Source organism: Erithacus rubecula (assembly GCF_903797595.1).
Source record: "Erithacus rubecula genome assembly, contig: SUPER_Z_unloc_2, whole genome shotgun sequence".
NCBI lineage: Eukaryota > Metazoa > Chordata > Aves > Passeriformes > Muscicapidae > Erithacus > Erithacus rubecula.
In genome coordinates, this window is record NW_027635860.1 from 10,765,039 (window position 1) to 10,792,851 (window position 27,813).

The following is a 27,813-nucleotide window of genomic DNA, read 5'->3' on the forward strand; positions in this document are numbered from 1 at the left end:
TTGCTATTGAGACTGACAATAGCAACACAAAGAGTGCAAAGATTTGAGACTTTTTAATTCAGTTTCTTTATGCAATAGTAGTCCCTCTCACATTAAAGTTTTTGAACTATGCATCCTATTCAAACCAGATTTGACAGAGGTCAAAGAATATGGTTACAGAAAATCAGTGGTCAAAATATGACTGTGACTCCCAAAATATTATCACCCTGCAATGTAGTTTAAGTAATGATTTAGCTTTGCATTTCTTCAAAAATGAAGCATCATTGCAAAATAGTCCAAAGCACAAAAATGTGTGTGAAAACTCCTAAAATTAATTTAAATCCTGTTTTATGTTTTTTTATTATAATAGATAAATTTCAGTTATGTAATTTTCCAAGAACACAGAAGGTGTTAAGGGAAAGCAGATGTGCTTCCAAAGTTCTGTTTTGTAGAAATCCATATAAAAAAGCCTAGGGAATTAAGCATACAATATATAATTACATGTGTTATTGTATCAAAGATAATGATCATACATTGAACAAGCATCAAAAACACTTCAAAGAATAATGGCAGAAGAGATGTAACAAAGATTTTTAAAAGCCATTTCAGTGTAGTAGACAAGTGGCAGAACACAGGAATTTAAGACTACTTTGTCATCTAACAGACAAAAGCATAATATTCTTTTATTTTTCCTGCATTTTTTCTTAATCAATTTACAGCAAATGTATTTTTGACAGTGTCATAAGTAAAGAAAAAATAGGAAAAACTTTTCCAAAAAGTCAATTTTGCAAGAAGCAGTGTAAGCAAAGAAATATACTTTCTAGTAATAGTTCGTATTTATTTTGTTTTTCTTTCTAAATAATGGTTTTCATTTTGCTTGCTTTTGTGATGAGGACAAATTTCATTGAGTATTTTTAAATTCTAATTTTTTTTTATTTCCTCACTTAGCCTTAAAAACAACCATCTTGTGCTCCAAAATACAGAAACTGGTGTACGCCAAAGCAGTCCAGAGTGAACTACTGCAAAAAACATGTTGAATAAAAAACCAGGACAAATATTTTATCCATAAAAATAAGAATGTATGAGCGTGTGAATCAAATGTGGACATAGGAGGAGGAGATGTACTCAATACAGAGAACATCCATATCATTAAAGGTAGAAGCTAGTGTAGAAAAGACCTTATATGAAGCTTAAATTCTGCATTGATACAAAACCAGTTCTAAAGTGGAGTTGCTTTAAAAAAAAAAAAAAATATATATATATATACTGGATTAAAAAGTTGTGTCCTGGGGTGATTTCATGATGCCTGTATCACCAGTCATCTGTTCTGCTGATGTTGAATATTGAGCTCTGCAGCTTTAAGACATTCCAGAGTAAAGAGGGAGAGAATAGGTGCAGAGTTTGTTATCAGAGACTGCAATTGCTCCACCACCTCCTTTGCACAGACTGTTGTCTGCTGTGGACAGCAGCAGAGAGCTCTCCTTTGCTCTTAGTTAGTTTTTGACTAGCTGAGGCAGAGAAGCTCCCTGGGCTGTGGGGTTTTTTTTCCTTTTTCCTTGGAATTGTTTGAACCTGCTCTGGACTGAAAATCCAGAAGAGCACCGGGAGCTCACACCCATGGCCCACTGGGGCCTTGCCTGGACCATGGCATTTCCCAGTGCTGTAGGGACTGAGATCTGCCAGAGTGAGCCAGGCTGCAAACCACGGAAGAGAGCTGAATTTGTCATCTCGTCAAAGCGACAGGTTTTGTTGTTTAGTATTGTTCATTTTTGTGTTTGGGAGTGCTTTGCCTGTTAAATAAACCATTTTTTCCACTTCTCTCTGAGAAAATATTTTCCCAAACCAGTTGTGGGAGGGTGAATCTGTTTTCTAGAGGGACCCCATTCGGAGGTTTCCTCCCAAACTTGTCCTAACCAGGCAAATACATTAATTGGCACCCAATGCATGGCTCAAGAAATTGGAAAAAAACCCGTCCTGATTGCATCTTAGTTGAACTTACTCTGTATTGGGATAAAGCAGTCAGTAGCCATCTTGCTTGAATTCATAATATCTCTCATGGTGGAGGCTTTTATGCATCTCTGGTCCCTAGGCTTTTTTGAGGTTTTAATACCTTTCTGGTCCCTAGGCTTATTTTCTTAACAGGAGATAGCTCCAGTAGTGTCCCTAACACTGTAGTTTCTACAGTAGAGGGCCACAGATTATTAGAATACTATGGTGCTAGGCATGGTGGTAATTATTTATAGAAAGTTTATAAAGGTACTGGAGTTTATTCCAGGTATGTATGGTTTATGGTTTTTTCATTCTACCCTGCATCCCGTTTCTAGTAGCATGTTTTGGGGGTTTATTAGTCATTGCCCCAGTTAGAGGAGGAGCAGGGGATGATGTTTTCAGCCTTTCCTTCTCCTTTGAATCTGTTAAATCACTTATTGAGAATGTTCAGTTTCCCCTGAATTGCCAAGGATTCCACCTTCCTGGCACTTCATCTAGTAGGCTTCCTATATATGGTCTTCAGCCTCTCTAGAATTAGGGGTGAGATGTCCAGAAGAGCTGATGAGACCCCCTGACGCAGGAGTAGGCCCAGGCGTGGAAAATTCTGAGTGGTGTGGAGAATGGGAGAGAATGGGCCAAACCCTGAAGGAATTTTCTGATCCGCTGTGGGGGCCAGAGAAGTGGCCAAGGGAAAGCCTATTGCACTCCTCTGGAAGACCAACCCCTAAGCCATAATCCTGTGGTTATGGAGAGCAAAAAGATTGCCTCTGGAGTGCTTTGCATCATTATGTTGATTTCTTCCACCCCATTGGTCCTTCCCCTTTGCTATGCCCCTGTGCCCTCATCCCATTGGTCCCAGTGTTCTGCCATGCCCCTTATATTCCTATATAAACCCTTGTTTGGGCTGCCTCTAGTCTTTCATTCCTCGATCCCTTCAAGGCTGAAGCAATAAATGCTCTCCTTGGAACTCCACACAAGGGCCCCATCTCCTCCTTCTACATCGCCCATATTCACAAAAGAGCTGGTCACCCAGTCAGAGTGCAGATGTGTCTGTGCCCCCAGGATGTCCTACTAAGGACACTTCTCAGGGAAGATCAAGGCACTCCTAATAATGCCCACTGTGACAATCCCCCAGCCTGGGAATTTTCACACAAATAAATTCAGAACCCAGATTAGGTGGGGAAATATGTGGACGAGAACTGCCATGATGATTCTAATGAGAAAAAGCTCATTGCCATAAGCTGGGCCCTAGCATATGCGTATCACATACTGCTAGATACTGTAGGGCAGCAAGCAGAGGCCAGGGGCAGGGAGACAAATCAGCCAACACCCCAGTTACCCAGGCTGTAGTTAAACCAGAGACAGTGAGCCTAAGCCTGCAGCTAAACCAGACAGTGAGCCTAAGCCACTGGCAGTCATTCCGGGCAAGAAGCGTACAAGCAAAAACTGATCAGCCAGTGGACAATGATGATCCAGGGGAAGGAATCTCAAAGCAAGTTCCTGATACAAAATCAGTAACTGGCACAAGATCAGACGCCAATATTGAGTCCTTTTCCCTGAAAGACCTTCATGGCCTAGAAAAGGATTACACTCCATGACCTGATGAATCTATAATTAGTTGGCTAGTTCATTTTTGGGGCGCTGCAGATGAGGCTACAATTCTGGATGGTACTGAAATGAGGCATTTGAGATCCCTGTCACATGATCCAGTTATCAACCAAGGAATGATGATGAGGGCTAATTCTCAGTCTCTGAGCATGGGTCCTGGGAAGTGTGGCACAAAGCTATCTGTGTGCAGATGATTTCTATATGCAGCAAACCCGGTGGAAGACTATAGAACAAGGGATTCAATGCTTAAGAGAAATGTCAGTGGCAGAGATTGTTTTCTCAGATGACCTAACAACTAAGAATCCAGACTTGGTTTGAAAGGACAGGTGTCTGCCAGTAAAGGCAGAAGTTTTCCTTTGGAATAGAGACTTTAATTTCACTCCCCCCAAGTATTATAATTGTTTGAATCAAGGACTCTGAGGCAGAGGTAAGGGGGTAGGAATAACAGCTCTTTTACTAATATATCTAACTGTACAAGCAGAAAACAACAGCAGTTGTTAAAATTGCCGACAAAACAGAATAGCTAACTCAGTTCCAATGCCTTCTTTACCCCCAGGCATGCTCTCTCTGTGCTCGGTCCTGGTCCTGCAGCTGCAACAAAGCCCGGAGCTGCCAAGGGCAGGCAGGAGCGCAGGCGGGAGGGGCGGCAGCGGCCACGCCGGTCTCGGGTGGGAACGGGCTGGAGCGGCGGCTCCTCGCTCACCGTGTGTGTCCGGGGGATCAGCTGTGTCCGCAGAGGCAGGAGGCTGGAATGGGGCAGATGCAGGGCAGGTGATCACAGAGGGTCTGGCTCTCCTGTGTTCAACCTGGGCTGCAGACGGGGCATCCTCCTCTGAGCTCCCCGGAAACACGAGTCTCCTCCGGAAGCCTCAGAGGCCCCTCCGGGAGCCGCTGCCACCGACCCCTTTTGTCTGGATCATCAGAGACCCTGGGTGTAACCCAGCCAGCTCCATTGGCATGATAATAGGAAAAATTCTTTAAATTGACACAGTAATAGAAAAATACTCAACCCCCAACAGTACCATGTACATCCGTGCTGTGGCGAAAACTTGTATGATTTGGGCCACAAGAATATGCTTCTGCTTCAGCAATAATGAAGCCAGATGACAGGGAGGAGACCATGCTTATATGGTGAAGAAGCTGCGAGGATATGCAGGTGCCATGTATGACCCAGTATCGCAGCTGTGGAAACATGTCTGCAAGAATTAGAAGGAAAGACAGAGAGAATCAGAAGAAATTTAAAGAGGAGATGAAAGAGGAATTTCTCTAAATCTCAGCAATACAGATCAGAGGTTCTGGTGCCAAACATAGACGTTCCCCAGATGAGGAGAGAAGGTACACCCTAGAAGCTGAGCTGTGGTTTTCCCTGTGTGATTGTGGAGAAAACATGAAAAGATAGGATGGGAAATCTACTGCTGCTCTGGCAAAATGGGTACTTGAATTGCAGGACAGCAAGGCTCAGGGGAGAAGTTCCATCAAAAAGGAAGCAGGTCCAGTAGCTTGTAGCCAAACTCCCAGGTATGATGATGATGATAACATGTCCAATCCCCTTGAAGGAACCTCCAAGACATATGCCTGGGGAAAAGAGAATAACCAGACTTAGAGGGGCCCTCCCTCTAGCCAGGTAGAGGCTAGGGAAAACTGTGGTTTTTTAACTGTGTGGATTTTTTAGCCTGGCACATCAGAACCACGAAAACAGGAGGCATTGGTTGACTGATGTGCAGTACACACTAATCCCATCAAGACATGTGGGGCAGAATCTGTTTCCATTGCTGGTGTCATAGGGAGATCACAGGATTCTACTTTGGTGGAAGCTGATATGAGCCTGACTGGAAATGAGTGGGAGAAATGCTTTATAGTGACTTGCCCAGAAGTTCCATGCATTTTGGGCACAGACTTCCTCAAAAAAGGGACTCAGGTAGGCTTTCGGAATAGCAGCTGTAGAGACATAGGGCATCAAACAACTGAGCACCTTGCCTGGACTATCAGAGAGCCCATCTGCAGTAGAGCTCCTGAAGGTGGAAGAGCAATGAGTACCAATTGCCACCTCCACAGTGCACCACCAATAGTACAGAACAACTCGAGATGCTGTGATCCCCATCCACAAGATGATCCGTGAGCTGGAGAGCCAAGGGGTGGTCAGTAAGGCCCACTCACTCTTCAACAGTCCTATTTGGCCTGTTCAGAAATCTGATGGAGAATGGAGACTGACTGTGGACTATCGGGCATTGAATGAAGTGACTCCACCGCTGAGCGCTGCCGTGCCGGACATGCTGGAACTCCAGTACGAGCTGGAGTCCAAGGCAGCAAGGTGGTATGCCACCATTGACATAGCAAATGCATTCTTCTCCATTCCTTTGGCAGCAGAGTGCAGGCCTCAGTTTGCTTTCACCTGGAGGGGGTGCAGTACACCTGGAACCGACTGCCCCAGGGGTGGAAACACAGCCCCACCATCTGCCATTGACTGATCCAGGAAGCACTGGAAAAGGGTGAAGCTCCAGAATATCTGCAGTACATTGCTGACGTCATTGTGTGGGGGAACATGGCAGCAGAAATGTTTGAGAAAGGAGAGAAAATCATCCCCATTCTCCAGAAAGCTGAGAATTTTGCCATCAAGGAATACCAAGAAAAGCAAAGTCAAAGAACCTGCTCAAGATACGCAGTTCCTAGGAATAAAGTGGCAAGATAGACAGCATCAGATTCCCACTGATGTAATCAGTAAGATCAAAGCAATGTCTCTACCAAGCAGCAAGAAAGAAACACAAGCTTTCTTAGGTGCCATAGGCTTTCGGAGAATGCACATTCCTGAGTACAGCCAGATTGTGAGCCCTCTCTACCTAGTTATCTGCATGAAGAACAATCACCCCAAACAACAGCAAGTCTTCGCCCAGATAAAGCAGGAGATTGCTCATGCGGAAACCCTTGGCCCAGTCAGGACAGGACCAAATATGAATATGCTTTAGTCTGTATCCGGGAGCCATGGAGCCTTTGGCAGGTGTCTGGTGAGACTCGAGGCTGGCCACTGGGATTTTGGAGTTGAAGCCACAGAGAGTGTGAAGCCAAATCTGCTCCCACAGAGAAGGAAATTTTAGCAACTTAAGAAGGAGTCCAAGCTGCCTCAAAGGTGATTGGCACAGAAGCACAACTCCTCCTAGCACCCCGACTGCCAGTGCTGGGGTGGATGTTCAAAGCAAAGGTTCCCTCTACCCACCACACCATCAGTGCCACATGGAGCAAATGGATTGCTGTCATCACACAGCATACCTGTACTGGAAAATTTAATCACCATGGTATTTTGGCAATAATTACAAATTCGCCAGAAGGTGAAAATTTTGATCTTGCTGACAAAGAGGAAGAACAAGTGACACACGTTGAAGAAGCTCCACTATATAACCAACTGCCAGCAAATGAAACACATCATGCTCTTTTTACTGATGGTTCTTGCCACATTGTAGGGATGAAACAAAAGTGGAAAGCAGCTGTATGGAGCCCCACAAAACAGGTTGTACAAGCTACTGAAGGAGAAGGTGGATCAAGTCAACTTGCTGAACTCAAAGCTGTTCAGCTGGCCCTGGACGCTGCTGAGAGAGAGAAATGGCCAGAGCTCTACCTTTACACTGATTCATGGATGGTAGCCAATGCTCTGTGGGGTTGGCTGGAAAGGCGGAAAAAGGCCAACTGGCAGTGTAGGGGAAAACCAATCTGGGTTGCTGATGAGTGGAAAGACATTGCCACCTGGGTAGAGAAGCTACCTGTGAAAGTCCTTCATGTGGATGCCCATGTCCCTGTAAGGGTCAGTTCAAAGTTTCCCTGATCTGCCTTAAAACTGTCACAAGATCAGAGACTGAGACCTCGGGACCCCACTGCTCTCTCTGGACCTGAGTTCTGGCTGGCCAAGGTGGATGCTTGTAGATGCTTGTGGACTGTTCTGTAGTTGCATGCTGTCCTGTCATAGTACACTGCTTGCGAGCAGGTATGGGCTGGAAGAGCTGTACTTTCTGCACCTGCTTCTCAGAGCAATGGGCCTCTGCACACAATAGTCTATAAATCTTCCCACCCTTTGGCCAGAGGCCACTCACCTTGGAAAAGGACTATAATAAGATAATTTTCAGAAGAGGCTTTTCAGATCTCTTTGCCCCACAGACGGAAGATGCATCTATTGGCTGAAGACCAAGAGGACAATGTCCCATCTGTTGGTAGCCATTTCCCCATCCTTCTCTCTTTCTCCTTCCCCTTTTACTTTGTTTCCTTTATCTCTCTCTCTCTCTCTCCCCCCGTTCTATTGAAAAATGGAGTTGTTGGCACTCAATAAAGTGCATTGCTTCTTGCTGCTGAAAAAACTTGAGTCCCTTGCTGTTTGTCTTTTGCATGCTGGGGTCAAATGAACCATCACAGCTCCCACTCGGGCAAGCGGATCATGACAGTCCCCAAAAGTAGAGCTAATGAGGAGCAGAACACAACAAGCAGGTAGATCAGGCTGCACAGATAGAGGTGTCAAAGATAAACTTAGATTGGCAACACAAAAGAGAATTGCTCCTGACTTGATGGGCTCATGATGCCTGAGGTCGTGAGGGCGGAGATGCCACCTATAAATGGGTATGAGACCAAGGGGTGGATCTAACCATGGACAGTATTTCTCAGGTTGTCCATGACTGTGAGATGTGTGCTGGAATCAAGCAGGCCAAGCAGAAGCCCCTCTTGTATGGGGAGGCCTGGCCAATTGACTACATCATCCTTCCTCAAACCCGCTAAGGCAAGCACTGTGTGCTCACAATGGTAGAGGTTACCACTGGATGGCTGGAAACCTACCCTGTGTCTCACACTATGGCCCATAACGCCATCCTAGGCCTTGAAAGGCAAGTCCTTTGAAGGCATGGTACCCTTGAGAAGATTGAGTCAGACAATGGGACACATTTCAAGAACAGTCTTATCAACACTTGGGCTAGGGAACATGACATTGAGGGGGTGTACCACATCCCCTACCATGCACCAGCTGCATGTAAAGTGGAGAGGTACAACACACTGTTAAAAACCACCCTGAAAGCATTGGGTGGGGGATGTTTCGAGAACAGGGAGCAGTATCTAGCAAAGGTTGCATGATTAATGAACACTTGAGGCTCCACAACTGAGCAGGCCCTGCCCAGCATAATCTTCTCAATATAGTAGATGGAGACAAAGTCCCAGTGGTGCATGTCAGAGGTTTGTTAGGGAAGACAGTTTGGATCAATTCTGCCTCGAGTAGAGACAAATCCATTCGTGGAATTGTCTTTGTTTAGGGACCAGGTTGCACATGATGGATAATGCAGAAAGATGGGACAACATGATGTGTGCCTCAGGCTGGATGTCACTGCCATTGTCTGTATATAGCTACATACTGTGAATATCTATCTGTCTATCTATCTATCTATCTATCTATCTATCTATCTATCTATCTATCTATCTATCTATCTATCTATCTATGTATAATGTATGTATTTGTAGAGTTAGAATATATACTAGATATGGTAGCAAGCTGACAATATGGGGTAAGGGGTATAATGTCCTGGGGTGACTTTATGATGTTTGTATCCCAAATCACCTTTTCTATTTGTGTTGGATGTTGAGTTCTGTAGCTTTAAGACGGTTTTTAAGACTGGTTCCAGGAGTGAAGAGGGAGAGAAGAGGTGAAGAGTTTGTTATCAGAGACTGCACTTGCTTCCCTGCATCCTTCACACAGACTGTTGTCTGCAGTGGACAGCAGGAGAGAGCTCTTCTTTGTTTTTAGTTATTTGGCTAGCCGAGGCAGAGAAGTTCCCTGGACTGTGAGTTTTCTTCCTTTCTCTTGGAATTGTTTGAACCTGCTCTGGACTGTAAACCCAGAATAGCACTGGTAGCTTGCACCTGTGGCCCACCACCATCTCCCAGTGCCAGAGGGACTGATAACAGACAGAATGAGCTGGGCTGCAACCCACAAGACTTCTGAATTTGTCATCTCTTCAGAGAGGCAAGAGGTTTGTGCTGGGGAGTGCTTTGCCTATTAAATAAACAATTTTTTTCCGTTTCTTTCCAAGGAAGTATTTTCCCGAGCCAACTGTGGGAGGGACCATTTGAATCTGTTTCCTAGAGGGATCCCATTCGGAGATGGGATCCCAAATCCCAAATGTGCCCTAACCAGGACAAGTTGTCACTGTGCCACACAATGTATGTATATAGTATATGGAAATATATATTATTTCTATAGTATAGAAAATCCAGAGTTCTGAAAATTAGAATTTACAGATCTCCATCCTGTTCAGTCAAAGAGATAGGTAACTGATAAGGAAAACAATGTAATTGGCTGACACGCATTTTGCAACAGATCCAGAACACTTCTAATATAATGACAGTATGTTTGTTTCCAATAAAGCTTGTTTGGTCTGAGTGCACCTATCTTACTATGTCTCCTATTTAATCTCTACAGAAGAAGGAATAACTGTTCCTTTATTTAATAACATTATTATTTGTTGTATACTAATACAAGTATTAAAACAATGAGAATCTTTTAATAACTAAGTCCACTCAGACTTCCTGTCTTACTTGTCTTCACTCTCTTGATAGCTTTTTCATTTCTCTTTTGGGCAATGGCTTGGAATCTATCTAGACTTAAAATATTATATGTAAAACTTGCATAAATTATTTTAAAAGGCTACTCTAGAAAGTATTTTGAACTATTTATGAATTTAAACTAGGTTTGTAAACATTTTTTAAGAGCATTCACACAGAACATGTAGAGTTACAAATAATGAAAATTAGAAAGGAAAACAAAGGAGAAAATCCAACCAAGAGAATTCAAAAGATTGAAATGACGTATTTAAAATAGAATGGAATGGAAAAAGCAAAAACCTGGAGGTTTCTGCCTTTTCTAGCTTCAATATTAGTTACAAGTAAATAAACATGGATTAGAACTATGTGCAGGTCTGGGCCACAAAAATTAAGAATAATGTTGAGACACCTGAATACACCCAGAAGACAACCAAGCATGTAGAAGGGCTGGAAGGTCTGTCCTGCAAGGAGTGGTGAGGTTTGGAAAGAAGGAGACTGAGGGGCAACATCTCTGCTGTGTTCAGCTGCTAGAGGATGGGAACTGGTAAAGGAGGAGCTGAGCTCTTCTTCCTGAAATTCAGCAACACAGTGTGTGGGAATGGCTCAAAGCTGCATCAGGGGAGGTTCTGACTGGACATTAGGAAGGTTTTATTTTTTCTGAGAGGGTGGACAACCCTGGCACGGGCTTTCTAGAGAGGTGGTTGACACCCTGAGCTTGTTGGTGCCTTAAAAACAGGCATCTGGACAATGTCTGTGGGGTTAAACCTCTGGTGCTCTGGGCACCAACTTCATCAGGTTATCTTCTAAAATGGGCAAAGCAGCTAATAGCTGCTAAAAAGCTGCTTATTGCAGAAGCACATCAGTCTCAAAAGGCACAGTCACAGACATTAAAGTCCATGCTACTATGTTAAGTTTTGGTATGAAGTCCCAGATAGAAGCAGAAGCTGCTCCCAGAGGTCCTGGTGGGGCTGAAATTGCTGTGACAGTTCCTATCTCCATCTTGGGTATTAATGATGGCAGCAAGCAAAGCAGAGCAGAAGTAAAATAGAAAAGCAGTGGCAAAAGCACTCTCCCCAGAGAGCTCTCCCCAATGCATGCTCTTACACAGAATCTTCCCAACAAGGTAAGACACAAACTCAGACCATCACCCCTTAACCTATTAGAATTCTAGTTTCTTAATATGCCAGCTTACGTATAAACTACGCATACAGTCCATCTTGTTCTATCTGAAAAATGTAAGCAATATTCTTACCATAGCTCTATTATGTCTAAAACTATATTCCTGGAGCCTCTACTGAAAACACTAGTATGTTTTTCAACCTTCACTAGAACTTGCACTTCTACTCTGGCATCTAAACCTTTCACTTACTAAAAGTATTAGAGCTCATACTAAAATTACTTACTGACTTACTTACTTATCCTATAACTTAAACTTACACTAAAGCTTACACTTAAACTTCTACTTTATGTGTGAGTGGCTTAATACACTTCAATCCATCCAAAGGCTTTAATTCAATTCCTGCACTCTGAATTCTCTCTGAAGAATACAGAGAGACTCCTGGCTCACTGACTCCAACAACATTCTTCATAATGGGTTTAAAATTTGGTCGGCCCTAAAGTGTGATGATTATTGCAGGTCCTTCCAACTGTTCTGTTCTGTTCTATTCCCATTCCATTCCATTCCATTCCATTCCATTCCATTCCATTCCATTCCATTCCATTCCATTCCATTCCATTCCATTCCATTCCATTCCATTCCATTCCATTCCATTCCATTCTCTTATTAATTGCCATATATTTTAACCTCAACATAGGCTAAGCATTCAATCCAAAAGCAATAATGTTAAACAAGGATCATAGGAGCACACAGTTACTAGGATGGAAATGGCCTCAGGAGGGCTGTGGTTCAATGCCAGAGTGGCTCAACTCAGGGTCATCTGTGGGATCAAACCATGTCACTTAATCCAGCTTGCACTTGACAGCCTTGAAGGATTGAGTCTGCACCAACTCTGTGGGCAATCAGCTCCACTCATAGACATGCTTTCACCATTTCTCTTGCTCCTTAACAATCTGCAGCTCAACTATGATAAACTTATGTTCTATTAAAAGACCTTCAGCAACATTGGCAAGTATCTTCTGTTGCCTCTTCCTATACATGTGCACACAAGTGCAGATTTTGTTAATGACTTGTCCAAAACTTCACTTCCTTTTCCCAGTAACTTTTATATCTCATAGTGTAGGACAGTGTGTCTTTTCAAGCTGAATAGTTCTTTTTGTCATCTTCCAGATGTTCTGAATCAGAGCTAGATTTGCAATATGAAAGAAGCTCTAAACCCACCACTATTTTTCATATTCTTTCCTGTGCTTTTGTCCATCAGACAATATTCACCTTGTTTAAATAGCTGTTTTTTCAGCTGAAATCAGCTTAATTAGGCAAAAAAGTCAATTTGGCCCAATAAATAAATCAAAGGATGCTTTTCACACTTATGAATTTTTTTAAAAATTGTTATATAAATAATTAAGATGGTATTTTAAGAAATGCTGTGGTTAAGAAATTTTGTTAAGGTTTTAAGTAAATTATTACTGTATTCACTGGTCTGCTAATTTTTTACCTTAGCCAAAAAGTCCTTTAAGAAAGTACTAACAAAAGTAATTTTTTTGTTGGATGACAAAAGTTGCAAGTTACATAGCACTAATAGTATTTCTTTCTTCGTCTTTCAAAATAAAAATATTCCTTCCCCCTCCCTGCCCCCAATATAATATTATTCTGCCCCATCAGCCATACCCTTCTCATAGCTGCTTTTTGCTTCCCTTTCCCCTCACAAATTAGCACCTTGTTTTTTATCAAGAATGTAGTTCTGTATTTCCAGCAAAAATCAGATTTTCGAAATAATGGTGACAGTCCTTCAAAAGGGAAAGGAAAGTGAGTATTTAACAAAAATGTTTGTCTCATTAGGCTTTAGAATTAAATCCATGTACAAAGAGCCAAAGAAACAGAATGAGCAAATACTCTATAAATTGCTCAGCTTTCAGCTGTTGAATTTATTAACATATTATTGAATTTATTAACTTAATGTTCTAAACCCCATAGCAGTTTTCAATGTACAAACATGGAATACAGGAATAGCAAGAAAAATAAACCTTTTGATAAAAGCACTCTAGGGATAATAAATCAGGAAGAGCTTGAAGAGAAGAACAGAAATTGAGCCATTTTCTGTGCATTTTACCTTTAATATTGTGTTTACTCACCAATTGTTGTGTATCATAATTCTAATTGACTGTCATTGATGTGGTAAGCTACTGATGAGCATAGACACTCCAAGATGTTGGTATTTCATGTTCTTGCCAGAATTCTCCAAGAATGGCTTGTAATGGTCTCTTTCCTTCTGTTTTGCAGTAGGGCTAAAAAGTGTTGATCAGATCTTACATGGAAAAACAAAACCTAAGTTTTCTAAAATATCTTCATTTTCCATGTAAAATCTTGGATGCCTTGATAAACATTACAAAAAAGTGATGAAATAAAGTACTTTATCTTGGGAAAATCTGAACAGCGTGATTCCATTGAAAATGCAAATTTTTGAAAATTATGGGCATTTAAGAAACTGTAGGTTCATTTTCAAATATTTGGTTTGGAATTTGGGAATTCTCCTAGCTTTAGGAAAAATCTTCAGGATCTGCCTTTCTTTTGGTGCCTAGAAATTTAGAAGTTTTGCACCATGTTAATTCTGTCAGTGTGATAAATGTTAATAAATTTTACAGTTAATTAAAGACTAAAATGCCTGGAGAGAGGAGGGCAACAAATGATGGGACAGGACTGCAAATGTGTAAAATACGTTTTCTTTCAAGCAGTTACACAGTCAGAACACATTAAAATCACCCTGAAGCACCTGTTGTCTCCAAAGTCAATCACTACTGCTGCTTGCCCTCTCCTCCTTGGAACTCCATTTCAGAGTCTGACTGAAAACTCAGCTGACAGCAAGAGCAGGAAGTTGTTGGGAGGAAATTTGATGGGAGAAAGTTGTGATATACTAACTCACATGATCTTACCTCATGGATACCTCAGGACATCATAGGAAGATGGGATTTCCCATTCAGGCCAGTATTGCAGGTGTCAACACGAACCAAAGGAGTTTGTGTACTGTAACTGGGGTTATCATAATGCTCCTGAATTACATTCCAGGTTCCATTTCTGCTACTTGACCAGATACATTCCCCATATTCTGTTCTAAATTTACTAATTTCTTAGCGACTTTTGAGATCTTGCAAACAGGACTATGACATCACACTTTTTCTTCCTCTTCGCTTTTATTTTACTTGCAAAAGCCAAGTTAAGCAATTGCCTGTAAGATTTGCTGCACTTAACAGCATTTTTGCATACGCAGCAAAATGCAATAGAGAAACGATCTGATTGGTTGTTGGCAAACCCCATTACTAAGCGTTTGTTATTCAGTCAGCGTTCAAACTTTGCAGGCTGTGCGGAAATATTACAGAAGCAGGCGGTATTCCCGTGATGAGAAAGCCACCAACAGAGAGTTACTTGCTCCATACCTACAGCCGGGCCAAGGCTCGCCGGCCCCGGCGGCAGGCAGCGCGCCCGGAGCGGGGCGGGAGGCGGGGCCGGGACGCTGCGCGGAGCCGCCGCCGCCGCGCCCCGCCCTCCACCGGCGCCCGGCGGGCCCGGGCAGCTGCAGCGCCCCGCGCGCTGCCCCTGGCAGCCGCCGCCGCGCCGGCCCTGCCGCGCTGGGCCGCAGGTAGGAGCGGGCAGCGGCTGAGCCCTGGCCCCGTAGCCTCTGGCCTGCCCTCGGCTCCCGGAGCCGCGTGGGCCCAGGGAGGTGTGGGCAGCCGTGCGGTTTGGGCGGCGGAGGAGGCCCGGGGAGCCGCGCGGTGCCGGCGGCGGTGGCCCCGCGGGCTGAGGGGACGGGCGGGCCGTGCCGGGTCGCGTGGTGCGAGCGGCGGCCCTTGCGGGCTGCGGAGCGCGCCCTGCGGCCCTGACTGCGGCGGGGCTCGGCCGGCCGGGAGCAGCGAGGCAGGAGCTGCCCGGGCTGGAGAACAGGGTGCTGGTGGTGGTCCCCCTGGACAGGGAAGCTCCCTGGGGAGTTGGTCCCCCTGGGCGGGGAAGCCGGGGAGTTGCCGTGCGGGGTCTGCAGCCTGCGCTGAGGCTGCTCCTGTGCGCTCTCTGATCCACCCGATGGATGACAGTGTAAGCGGTGGAAAAGCCCTGAACTTACCTGCTTGTAGCTGTATCTAGTATTAGTGTATATATGTATTTAGTAGGCGTAACTGGTTCCTCAGTTGCAGTTTAAAGCCCCTGGCGGCCCCGTACTCTCAGGCAAGTGATAAACTTGAATATTACCTTACTATTGATTCTGACAGTAACAAAGTGCCCTGGTGCACAGCCTTCTGTGGGTAACTTTGTATTTCTTCGTAATAAATGTTGCTTAGTGAAGAGTAGACATCAGCTTAGAGTTTTGTCTTAATATTTACTCGGTGGCCTGTGAAGCTCACTGACTTCCCCTGTGCATTCAGAAGTGCATTAAAGTATTTCTTTACAGTATGAAACTTGGTGAGCTGCTTAGGTTCGTTAGCAGGCGTGTTTTTCCAGTTCTGTCTCTGCACGTTTACTGGAAGAGTGTCTTTGAGCATCTACAGTCTTGCTTTGAGTGGCCTGCAGAATGTAGGAAAACAATCTCAGATCTTAATTCTCTGTATATATTACTTTCATGCACTTTTATATAGGGATTTTGCCTAGCATTACAAAGAAAATAGAAAATGATAAACACTAACAAATGTTTCTTATGAACATTTCTTTGTAACTGTGTTCTCTAGAGTAGGCCAGGATGTCATACATGTGCACTTGTATAGCTGCATGCAGAAATGAATCAGTATCAGAAAGCTGCTCCTCCCACTGCTCTCTTGCTGTTGGTGTATTTTGAACCATATTCCAGCAATACCGGGTGTGCTTGCTTCAGTTGTTTTTTTTTTTCCCCCCTTGAGGAAGAGCATTTGTTAGAATAATGAGGATGGAGGAGGGTTGTTCTCACACTGCTTTTGAAGCAGAGGGAAATAAGGCAGTGGCGGTGAAATCACTGAAATTAAGCTCTTGCTCAAGAGTACTGACATTATAGTGTGGCTTTCTGTATAGTCTCTTCTTTGGTCAGCCTTATGCTGCTGGCTTGGCCCCCGGGCACATGTAGTCACATGCAAATATTGTATGATATGGCAAAGTCAAATGGGTCAGAACTGAGTGTTCTGGGAGGAAGACTTCTGTTCACACTAGTTATGAGTTTAATAGAAATTTACTGTAACTGCATGTACTGTTGGGCTTTTATTGATTGTTACTCCATTCTTGAATTACACTTGTTTTTGAGCAGCATGTAAGTAAGGGAAGGAGAATTTCAGAAGCAGGCAAACAACAAAACTTTAAAGATTTTATGTACATTACTCTAGTGAGCTTGAGAAAGTGACCTTTACCAATGTGAATGGCATAATGTGAAACTGATGCCGTAAGTTTTAGCTTGCATATTTTTCAGATTCTGTACTGGATTAGTGTATAACTCTGAACCTTATATAAAGTGTTAGTAAGTTCTCTTCACAGTTTAGTAAGATACAACAACCCTTTTTCCAGCCTGAGAACTGAGAACACATTGCAGCTTCAGGCCCAAGTAGTATAAATAACAGAGAATTGAGGAGAGCAGTCTGGGAGGATGGGACTTCATAACCTGAAGCTGCAATTGGACAATTAACTCCAGTATGTAAATGGACCAAGCTTATAAAAGTGTAGAAACTTGAGACTGAGTGTCCATCTTGGATGTAGCCACAGCCATACTCTTGCTCTACCCAAGGTATATCCTTTGAAGGCCTTTTAAGAAATACCTACTTTATTCCCTTAACACTGTCTAACCTGGGTTCCAGGTAGCCTCTTGAGGCATCAAACCCTTTCTACCAAATATCTAAATATCTGCTGCAGATTTTAGAAAGTTAGGACAAAGAACTAGTTACTTAAACTGCTTTCATTAAAAGACTGAAAAAACTGAATTGCATTGATTAAACATATTTTTCATAATATCTTTGAGTAGGTTTGTTTTTAAAGTTTCTTTCTTTGAATAGCTGTTCCTAGTCAGAGGCTGAATATTGCATGGTTTAGGCTGATCATTTTAAAATAATGTCATCAGAGCTGCACTGACTTGGCAGTATAGAATACTACCCAACCTGAAATTTTTTTCTAATGCAAAAACAGAGGAGACCTATAGTCCCGTTGGAACTTTGGTTTTTATAGAAAACAAATCAGTATATATTTGGTGAAAACTGGAATACTTTAAGCATTCTCCTTTTGTTTATTTGTTTCTGTCTCTTATTTTTAAAAGGCAGTTCAGTTTTTTGTTGACAAGCCAGATTGTTTGATGTCTTCCCAAGTAGGCTAACCTGAAAATAAGAACTTTGAAAATAAAACTTAGATTTTAGTTGATGAAAAGATGGAAGATCAAAAATACAGAGAAGTAAAAATTAAACAATAAGGGAAACATTATTTAACTTAGTAATCCAATAAAGAATAAAAATTATTTGTGTTACAGTATGCATCAGCTTCTTTGCATGCACCTCCCTGTTTAATTTTTTTAAAAAGTCAGTAAACAACCACCTTTATGCTGGCCAGGAGCATAGTTTTACTGACTGAGTGAAGGGGAAGTGCTTGTTTGTGATTCAGTCCTGCAAGGAAGTTGCATTGTCCATGTGGAAGACTCTAAATATTTCTGAGAAGTTGTTGTCTGTTAAACACTTCTGTCTAGTATTGCTTGGCAGAGAAATGTTAAATTGCCTTCTTTCCCACCATTTTCTTTCACTTCTGCTTGCTAAATCTGCTCATACAAAATTCATTAGTCTGGTCAGACTATTGACATTCCATCTGTCTCTTTTCTGTGTAAATGGTATGCTCTGTTGTGAATCTGGTCTAAGCTAGCCACTTGTGTTGCTTGTAATTTCTCAGTAGTGCACTAATGACCATCTTCAACTTTAAAAGGTAGTTTTCTGGATCGTAATAGTTTTCTGTTTAAAATTGTGTAAATGTCAATTAAAAAACTGGTTTCTGCTACTTGAACTAGGACCATATTGATATGATGTAATCATCTTTTCAAAAAGAGCATCTTGTGAATTCTAGTTTTATGTAAGCCATGTGGTATTTATTGCCTGGTATATTGGGTAGCTGAATGGCTTAATATTTTTACATGCTGACAAGATCTCTCCCCCTCCCCTCATTAATACAGACGCACACTTTACTCCTTGTTTTGTAAGCTGTTTTACATTACATTCTGAAGTTGCTGTGGTGGCTTTATTAATTCAGTAATATCAACTCATGTTTTCTTAAGGCCCTGCAGGATTATAGTGTATGTCTTACACATAATTTCATTTTCTTGCATGTAATTTTGAGGAAGTAAATCTGTGCTACTCTTAGTTGCTACTCCATAATGTTTTCTTATTGTGGTACAACCATTTCATATTGCCCCCTTTCTCTTTAGCTTAGAGGAGTATCAAATTTCTTGTAAGGAACAGCAAACATTTTTTTTTTTCCTTCAGACTGCAAGGGGAATGATGTAGACCTTATTTTTTTACTCCTTGCAAAGAGGCAATTAAAATAATTAAAAGTGTGCTGGCTTCACATGTGCTGGGTGATTTCACTTACTCCTGATGTTTAACAGACAAAATATTTTGTCTTTTAAGTGCATTGTATATATCAATTAATGGCAGCATAAAAGGGAAAAGCATCAAAATTGCCTTGATATCTCAATTCAGTATTTTTGATTCTTACTGCTGGTATCACCACTGCCATTTCCATCCTGCTTTTCTGGTTGCAATCACTATAATTTTATCAATGTGTCATATCTTAGTGATTCTGAAGTAATTTTATTGCCTACAGACTTGGCATCTAAGAGGAAGAATCAGTTCTTAAGAAGAAAACATTTACTGAATGGACAGAAATTTAATGCTTATCGAGAAGAAAAAGGCATGTTGTCAAATCAGTTCAGATTCTAGCTGAGGAGATAAGGAACAATAGAAATGCCAAATTACAGAGAACCAGTTATTTTGTTAAGACTCACTTACAGTGGTTTGGACTTTTTACAAAGCATAGGAATGTGGGAATTGAACCAACTGAGATAGAGAACATAAACCTGAGACCCTGGGAGGCTGAGCATGCAGAGGTGCTAATTAGCTCATTCGAAAGTAAGTCTTATTCCTAGCCCTGATTCTCTGTGTGAGACCTTTGACATACAAGGTCACGTCCCTGTCCTGTGTTCTGGGTTGGACCTTTGCCCTGTGTATTGTGAACCCCACCCCTCCCCACAGCTTTGTTTGCTGCCTGCTCTTGAACAGCATTGCTTTTGGATGCTGCCGTCTTGCATGGATTAAGGATATCTCTGGCACACGATTGTACCAGTCCCATGTATTTTATTAGCCATGCTATAACCCAGTTAAGCTGATGAGGTTCTCACAAGGGGAAAACCCCCCACGTGGCACCCCTGAACAGGGACTTCTCATGTTGAGAGGGACCTGCAGGCATTTTCAGGTTAGCTGGATTATAGCAAACTGAAATAGGAGCTCTCTGCCATGGAAGTCGTTGGGCCTGATGCATCGAGCAACCTTCAGAACCAGTCATCTTGGAACCCTTGTGGGAAAAGCAAGTGAGCAGAGGGAAGAGGAAAGACCCTGTCGCTCCTCCCTTTAGCTTGGTGGCTTCTCCTGCCTGAATCCCCCAGTTTTTCTGGGTCGAGAAATGGGACAAAGACTTTCCACCTTAGAACAGGACATATATGGACAATTAAAAAAACTTTTAGCAGACCATGGGAAAGAGGTGAAAAAATAGGAACTGAAAATCTTACTGAGATGGGTATTGCAGCATTTTGTCATAAGAGTATCAAGGAAAACAACTCTTTCTTTAAATACTGAGTAATCAAAGTTTGTATTTAGTAAATCACATTTCTTTTTGCAGAAAGACTGGAAGTAATACATGTAACAGAAGAAATAACACTTTACTGGGGGGGGGAAAAACCAAAAGCCTGAGTCCAGTGAGGCACACTGCAAGAAGACATTTCAACAATAAATTATTTACAGTGCATATCTTGTAATATCAGGCCCTAGTGTGTCCTGCATGTCTGTTTTTCATTTGTCCCATGTTATGAGAAGGATGTGAGTGGTATCTGACTTTTGATAAAACTTTGTGGAAGTTATACAACTTCGTGAAATATTCAATAATCAGAAAGCCTTTATATTTGCAAAATGGGGAAATTTTGATGGTTTTACACTGAAAGAAAAATCCCAAGAGTATTAATGGATGCTTTGAGGTCATACAGTGATTTCTGGTAGTTAATATAGCATATATCTTCATTAATTCTCTGCTGTGTGTTTTAGACAATTTTCTCAGTATTTATCCGGATTAGGTCTGGTTGAATTCTTTTCTGAAGGCCATTCTAGTAGGTATTGATCAGATGAATTCTCTTGGTAATTGCTATTTTCAGTTACTTTGCTTTTTTTTAAAAAAATATATGGATTAGCAGCAAAGGATATGCCATCTTGTTGTTAGTGTCCTTTCTTAGATTCAATACTAATATTTAATTATAAGTTGCCTTGAATTGGCATCACTTTGTTGTCATTCTGTTTGAGAGGCAAGAAGACAAGCTAACTGGGTTCTGAAGAAGTAATCTTTTTGAACAGAAATATTGTTTTTCCAGTGTTGTAACTGATGCTGGGAATTACTGATGAGCTTGTAAGCAGCAGTGAACATAACAGAAGTTATTAAATGCTTTATAACCATATAAATGTCCTAAAAATACTGTAGAAAAGTTTTAAATATCCATTTATAGATGGATACTCACTGTGAATCTCAAATTATTTTCTATTTACTTTCCTAGGAGTCTTTTTAATAATGTCTTAATGTATTTTCTGGTTTTTTGCACAGATAAGGATACAAATAATTTTGAAGCCATATGGCAGCTTGAATAACTGGCATTAAAATTCTTGGGAAAGAAGAGTTGAACACATACATGCTGAGTTGTGGTCCTTTGTTTATGGAGCTGTCCTGTCATTCCTGTCACCAGCTAGCAGTGCTGTTTCCCTTGAGGTTTTGATGTTTGCTTCTGATGCTGCTGTTGCTTTTAAATGTCTGAAAGATTTCTTGCTTTTAATACTGTTCTTCATCCTGCAGCACAGAATGGGAGTCTGCAGTTTCAGAAGCTAAAGTACTGGGCTGGACCATGCTGGCTTGAGGACTTTCTGCTCTGATTTTCCTTTGTACTGGTTTACAGTGAGGGTAATTACTGTGCGTTGATTTCTGAATCCTTCCCTTCTGCATGGTTACTTTTCCAAGTTGATTGCTCTTGGTTACCAGAGCATACATGCATGTTTCAAACAAAAATAAATTAATTTTAAAAGTTGTGTTCTGAGAAGAGCCTTTCAGATTTTAAACTCCTAAAGTGCATGAAGATATTTCTTCCTCCTTCCCCTTCTTTAGGGCACACACTGTTGTGCCAAGTGATTTGTTTATTCTGGGCTTGTTTGACTTTTTTTTATTGTGTTTTTGGTTTTTTTGTTTTTGGGGGGTTGTTTTTTTTGTTGTTGTTTTTTGTTTTGGTTTGGTTTTTTTCATGTTTTTTTCTTTTTTTTTTTTTTGGTTGGTTGTTTTGTTAGTTTGTTTGTTTTGTTGGTTTTGCTGTTTATATGAGCAGGTAATGTGGTTAATTTCCCACCTTGCAGTACATCCATTTTATTTGTACATTTTCTAGCATCGTTTCAGTTTCTTTTAACATAACAAATTGAGTCTGGAAGGTTCCAGGAGAGATTTCCAAACTGCAAGATAAAACTTCGGAATTAAGAGCACAAGCAGATACTTAGGTTTCTTGCCTAAAGTCACAGGGTAGCTGAAAGTTGTAATGCAGGATTTCTGTGTGCTGTGCCTCCAGTAATCATGGTTCTTGGTGGTACATAATTTCAACTTCAGAAATTGTCATTAATATCTTTGTCTCAGCACCTGAAGCTTGATCAAATTTACTGTTTCACTGCTTGATATGGTGTTAAAATAGAAAACAGCTGTTGCTGCTGCTGCTGCTAAAATTGGTAATTGACTTCATAAATAGATAATGAATTCAGTTAAATATAATGGGAAGCATTATTTAGTTGGGTGAACTTTGTGGTAAAAACTTTTGGTCTCTGCTTTGCTTCAGTATTTAAATTCTTTATTTAACTGTTTTACCTGTATTGTCTGTTTCACAGAATTGTTAGGGTAGGAAGGAATTTCTGGAGTTTGTTTAGTCCAACCCCAGACCATCTAGTCCAACCCCAAAATGCTTAAAAATGCACTGGATGAAGTATTGTCTCCAAAAGTTATGGTGCACAAAACTGGTAATGAAAAATCCTAAGTGCACCGTGACTGTGAGAATATGAGACCATAAGGAACATTAGAAATAATCTCTCCATAATAAAAATGTATTAATGGCAAATAAAATCCTCCTTTGCAAAACTGTGGGCATTTTGTTTGCTCCTAGTTTATTAGCATAGGGAGCTGGAGGTTTGACTGGGGACTAAGCAGGGAAGGAGAGATAGGAACATCACACTCCAGTCACTTAAAACAGGATTAAAGCAAAAATCTTTTGATCTGGGTAGACACAAAAGATAAATACCAAACAGATATCGTGAAGGGGTAAAAAATCACACAGAAGTTTACTAGTGAACTGTAGAAAATGAGGAACTTTGTCAAATGATTTAGTACAACATGAAACATCACAGCCCAGATGTAGTCCACTAAACATAGTTAAACCCATTTGATGTTATCTTCTGTGAAACAAAAACTAGAAGAAGAAAGGGAGAAAGACCGGAAGATGCAGAAAAACAGACATAGCTACCAACTCCAGGGTTCCAGTCATGTAAATCTCCAAGATGAAGGTAGGATTAAAGAACAATATACTTGCCTCATGGTCCTCCTTCTTAAACACCCTTTCCCCCAGGTGGGACTTTGGATTGTTTGGCCATTTAGGGGCTGGGGCAGGGCACCACCAGAGCAAGGCCTGACCCACCCCTACCATACATTCCAAGCCCCTAAGATGTCTTGAAACAGATTCCCAGTCTCTGACAGAATATTACTTGAACTGCTCCTTCTCAGTCCCTTAATAGAAACAAGATAATCTTACATTTTGCATAAGGCTAGTAATTTCTTTTGCAATACTTGCACACAGCTCCCTTTCTTATATTAAAACAAATTAATGGAGATTTGTCTGAATGGGATTTTGGGGAGTGTCTAATTGCTGAAGATGGAATTAACTATTTTCTTGTTTGTTGAGTCATTGCTACTTGGCCTGTGATGTTCTAAGCCTCAAAATTTCAAAAGTTTGAAATTCTTGGAAGCATGTTTTAAGTTAGACTTATTTGTGGAATGTTACTAAGCTTTTGAATGCAGTTGTTAGTCACATATAATGAATTTCAGAATTGTTTCTGCTTAACACTTAGATGCTAACTTCCCTTCCTTTAAGTCTTGTTGCATTTAAATGTGATGTAGTTACGCTGAATTTTTTTGATGAAGTATACTGACTACAGAATCACTAGCTACAGTTTAGAGCAAAAGTGAGTCTGACAATGAAGAAAGCATGGATTTGGAAACAAATGTGACCTTTCTGTTTTGTGAAGTAGCTGTGTCACTGAAACAGTTCAGATGACACTGAAAATAGAAATGAAAAAAGGCTTGCAGGTGTTCTGGCATCTACTGGGGTATACTTGCTGTGATGGTGACCATATCTTCCCATGCTAGAGGTGATTATAGCTTGTAGTGAGCACTTGTGTCTGTAAAGGCACCAAATAATGTGTTTGGAATTGCGAGGGAAGGGTAAAGTAGTCTGTTTCCAAGAGAAATAGGAAAAAACCAAATAAATATTACTTATTCTTAAGATGCTTATAATAATCTAATGCAATATTCTTTAAACACAGTAAACTCTGTTAGAAATACATTAGTATCCTATTAGAATAAAAGAGTGTGTGTTTGATTAATTGTGAATAAAACATGATAGGTGAATTTTCTTGGGGAGTAGATGAGGATTGCTGGTGACCTAATCAGACAGGTGTGGAGCAGCTAAGATTCTTTGAATTTAAAGCAAGCTAGAAGATGGAAGCATTGCAATATACTCAGATCAGGTTTGGTCCATGGTCGTATCTGAATGAGGTGGTACCTTTTAGGCATGTTTTTTGAAAACTTTGTTTAGTAAGAATATTGTCAGTAGACAAATTACACAGGAAAGATGGAGGAAGGTGCTGTTTATCTGCTAATGGATGTAGATGCTCCAAGGGGTGAGGGACTACAAGGAATCAAATGCACCAAAAGGCAGGAAAAAATGATCCAGAGAGATGCTCCATTTTTGTGTATGATAATACTCAAGTATGTTTTTAGCTATTCAGAATTACTGGTATCTTTATGGTATCTTTTTTATAAAACCACCCAAGATAGTTTTGAAAGGCAGATGGTGGTGATAGTTCTGTTATGTGACACCATGCAGAGCTAAGATCAGTCTGAATAGGGAAATACTGGTTATGAGTTCTGGGTGATATAAAATTCCATTCCTGTGGTCTTCTCTCAGCACCTTGTGTTGCATTTTCCAGTGAAACTCTTATTTTTTCTTTTAGGATCAAAGCTTTGTATTTAAAATGGAAGTTGATGTGAATGGAGAGTCCAGAACTGCCCTGTCTGCCCTGCCTGTGCCTCTTGCAGAGGTGAGTTCTGCAGCCAAGATGGAAGCAGAAAAGCCACGCTGTTCCAGCACCCCATGCTCACCATTGCGGCGAACAGTTGTGGGATATCAGATCCTTCACATGGATTCTAACTACCTGGTTGGCTTCACAACTGGAGAGGAGCTGCTAAAATTAACCCATAAGTGTACGGGAAGTGAAGAGAACAAAGGAGAATCTGTTCCTAACTTGGGCTCCAAACATCTTGATTCAGGACTGCCACGTTCTTCACGTTTGTACAAAGCTAGAAGTAGGTACTACCAGCCGTATGAGATCCCAGCAGTAAATGGAAGGAGGAGGAGACGGATGCCCAGCTCAGGGGATAAATACAATAAAGCTTTACCATATGAACCTTATAAGGCACTTCATGGTCTCCTGCCTCTCTGCCTTTTGAAAGGTAAAAGGGCTCATTCAAAATCCCTGGACTACCTCAATTTAGACAAAATGAGCATTAAGGAACCTGCTGACACAGAAGTGCTACAATACCAGCTCCAGCATCTTACTCTTAGAGGGGATCGTATGTTTGCAAAGAATAGCACATGAGCTGTCATCTCAAATTTAGAAATGGTGTCTGATCTTTTCTCTTGCTGCAAAAATCCACTGTTTTACTGTGTACATGACTGTCCACATTGTAGGTGGTTTTATCAGCTCAGTGTTACCAGAAGGTAATTTATTTGAATACAATCTTGGCAGTGCAGTGTTCTACCAATACTTGGAGAGAGAAATCTTTCCTGATCAAGCAGCTTCAGATACAGATTTGACTGCAACTAGTAGATACTTCTTCAGACACATTTTAACAAAAAAAAAGCTTTTGATTTTGGGTTTTCTTTTTCTGTGCTGCTTCATCTACTATTTACAGTAATTCAACACTGACAAATTAATGATGTCTGCTTGGTTGCTAATTTTGGCATGATGTTAAAAAATGCTCTTGGATAAGTACTCAAGGATGTTTTCTGGGTTTACTTTTTGTTTCTGTAGTAAAATGTATGGGTTTTTCTTACAACATGGACTGGAAAGTGAGCTTGATTGGATGAATCACTTGCTATTTAAACAGTCCAATTCATACATTTTAGCAATGCTCTTGATGTGGGTGAGATTTGTTTGTGAAAGAAACCTTTGCAACTTGAATCCTATTAAATTATTTTTTTAGTTTCTGCATGAAAGTAATTGCTTTGTCCTTTTTATTCTATAAAACATGTTCAGAATAAATATTTAAGTTATTTTAAGGAAATCTTACAGGAAGTGAAGATTTTTGGTTGTTTGTTTTTTTTGGATTTTTTAAGTAGATTTTGTTTTTTATTGTCTTGAGACAGAAACTGGAATGTCTGTACTAGTATGTTGCTAACGTTTTTTATTTTAATTTGTGATTTTCATTTCATCTATAGTAGCAGAAGTTGTCAACTTCAGCATAGCTTTGGAAATTCTGTTGACTTGAAGCACTGAACGTGAGTTCTGATGGGCAGATTTTTTTCTTGATAGGAATGCAGTAAAATATTTCTTGTCAGCATTGAAGAGCTGATTTTGAATTTTTCAGCAGAATAATGCATTGGGTTACTTTTGTTACCTAAAAAATTTTTATCCAAGCATGGCACCAAATGCAGTTTTGACAGCTGTATTCCTACATGTGTTTAAAAGATTTTGGTAACTTTAGTTTAAAAATTAAAATAGTTTTCATACTGTCTTTATTTTTAGGTGCAGTCTTTTACTGAAGCAGTACATAACTTGATTTTGCCTGATGACCTCTGCAGAAGTTAAAAATAATTCATACTGCTTTGAAACATAAGTTATTTGATCAGTTGTTTCTGATAGAGTTAAGATTTTTTTTGTTTATTTGTTTATCACTCAGAATTATTATAAAGCACTAGTTAGTGCATGTGCTCTGAAAAATGCGTTCTTACCCTGTCACTCCACAGTTAAAATGAAGACAGCCCACTAGTGAGCATTTTGTGCTTTGGTTATTTTTTTTTAGGTTTATTAGGAAAAAAAAGTGTATTTTTCAAAGTTAACTACACTGGTATAAATTTAATGTCTTGAAAGTAAAGTCTTCCTATATAGTCTTTATTTTGAAAAACAGAATATGGTCAAATGCCAAAGAGATAGGGGATTTGTTTATGGAATAAGCACCAATGTTAATTGAAATATTAAATTGTATTTCTGGCTGAAAAATAAAAATGGTATTATAAACAGCTGTTGTGGATTAATTTGCTATGTAGGAGAAAAAGATGTTTTTAAAAATGCAGCTTTACACCAGGGAACATTTAAAAACAACTTGGGGTCCTGGATTTCTGTGAAGTAAAAGCTTAGTTATTTTCCTTTATTTCGGGAAAAGGGCAATGCATTTACCTTATGTCTGTGTTTCTGATGTCCAGTGCTGTAATTGTATGGCTACACTAGGAGACTGCTTGATGGCTGTTTAGCTGAGTTCAGACATAGAAAATGTGTTGGTATTTTATCTTTGGTGATTTTTGTTTGTCAATATGCTCAGACACGGTCATCGTGATAGCTTAACTCACACACACTTGCAACCCTCATAACATGGGAAATACTATTTACACTACCTGTAATATAGACTGAGCAAGGAATTGTTAATAGATAACTTAGTTTTTTCTAAGTTTCAGTGGTACCAAAGAATCAGAAACAAATTTTCCAACATAATCAATTTTTAAAAGCTCAATAGTGTGGTCTGGTTGACACCAGTTACTAAGTTTCACCGTAAAATAATTATGTGCTAAAAGGAAAACAGTTGGAAGAGATAATCCTTATTGATAATATAGACAGCAAAAACTAGAAAAAGTGCTTTGAATAAGACTGATTTTATGGTGGAGCTACAGTACAGAAGTGTAAATAAGTTGCTAAGCTGTTTCAGGAAAAATGTAGATTTAAACTGAAAAATGTAGATTTAATACAATGCAAATACCTTTAAAG

The 27,813-nt window shown here is 40.6% G+C and overlaps 1 protein-coding gene across 4 annotated transcripts; it reads left to right on the forward strand.

Moving 5' to 3' along the window:
* Window positions 1-14,774: 14,774 nt before the first annotated feature.
* MACIR (macrophage immunometabolism regulator) lies at window positions 14,775-27,072 on the forward strand. 4 transcript variants are annotated; one of them, XM_079331074.1, is made up of 5 exons: window positions 14,775-14,888; window positions 19,046-19,808; window positions 20,536-20,601; window positions 21,329-21,433; window positions 24,787-27,072. In XM_079331074.1, the coding sequence occupies exon 5, from the start codon at window positions 24,808-24,810 to the stop codon at window positions 25,429-25,431; it is 624 nt and encodes a 207-aa protein (XP_079187200.1). In that variant the 5' UTR covers window positions 14,775-14,888; window positions 19,046-19,808; window positions 20,536-20,601; window positions 21,329-21,433; window positions 24,787-24,807; the 3' UTR covers window positions 25,432-27,072. The 4 variants fall into 4 exon arrangements, with proteins under 4 accessions (XP_079187200.1, XP_079187201.1, XP_079187199.1 ...); XM_079331075.1 differs by having other exon boundaries at window positions 20,536-20,597; XM_079331073.1 differs by lacking the exon at window positions 20,536-20,601.
* Window positions 27,073-27,813: the final 741 nt, after the last annotated feature.

Coding starts and splice junctions, on each gene's coding strand:
- MACIR (XM_079331074.1), top strand. CDS start 24,808: ATGGAAGTTGATGTGAATGGAGAGTCCAGAACTGCCCTGTCTGCCCTG.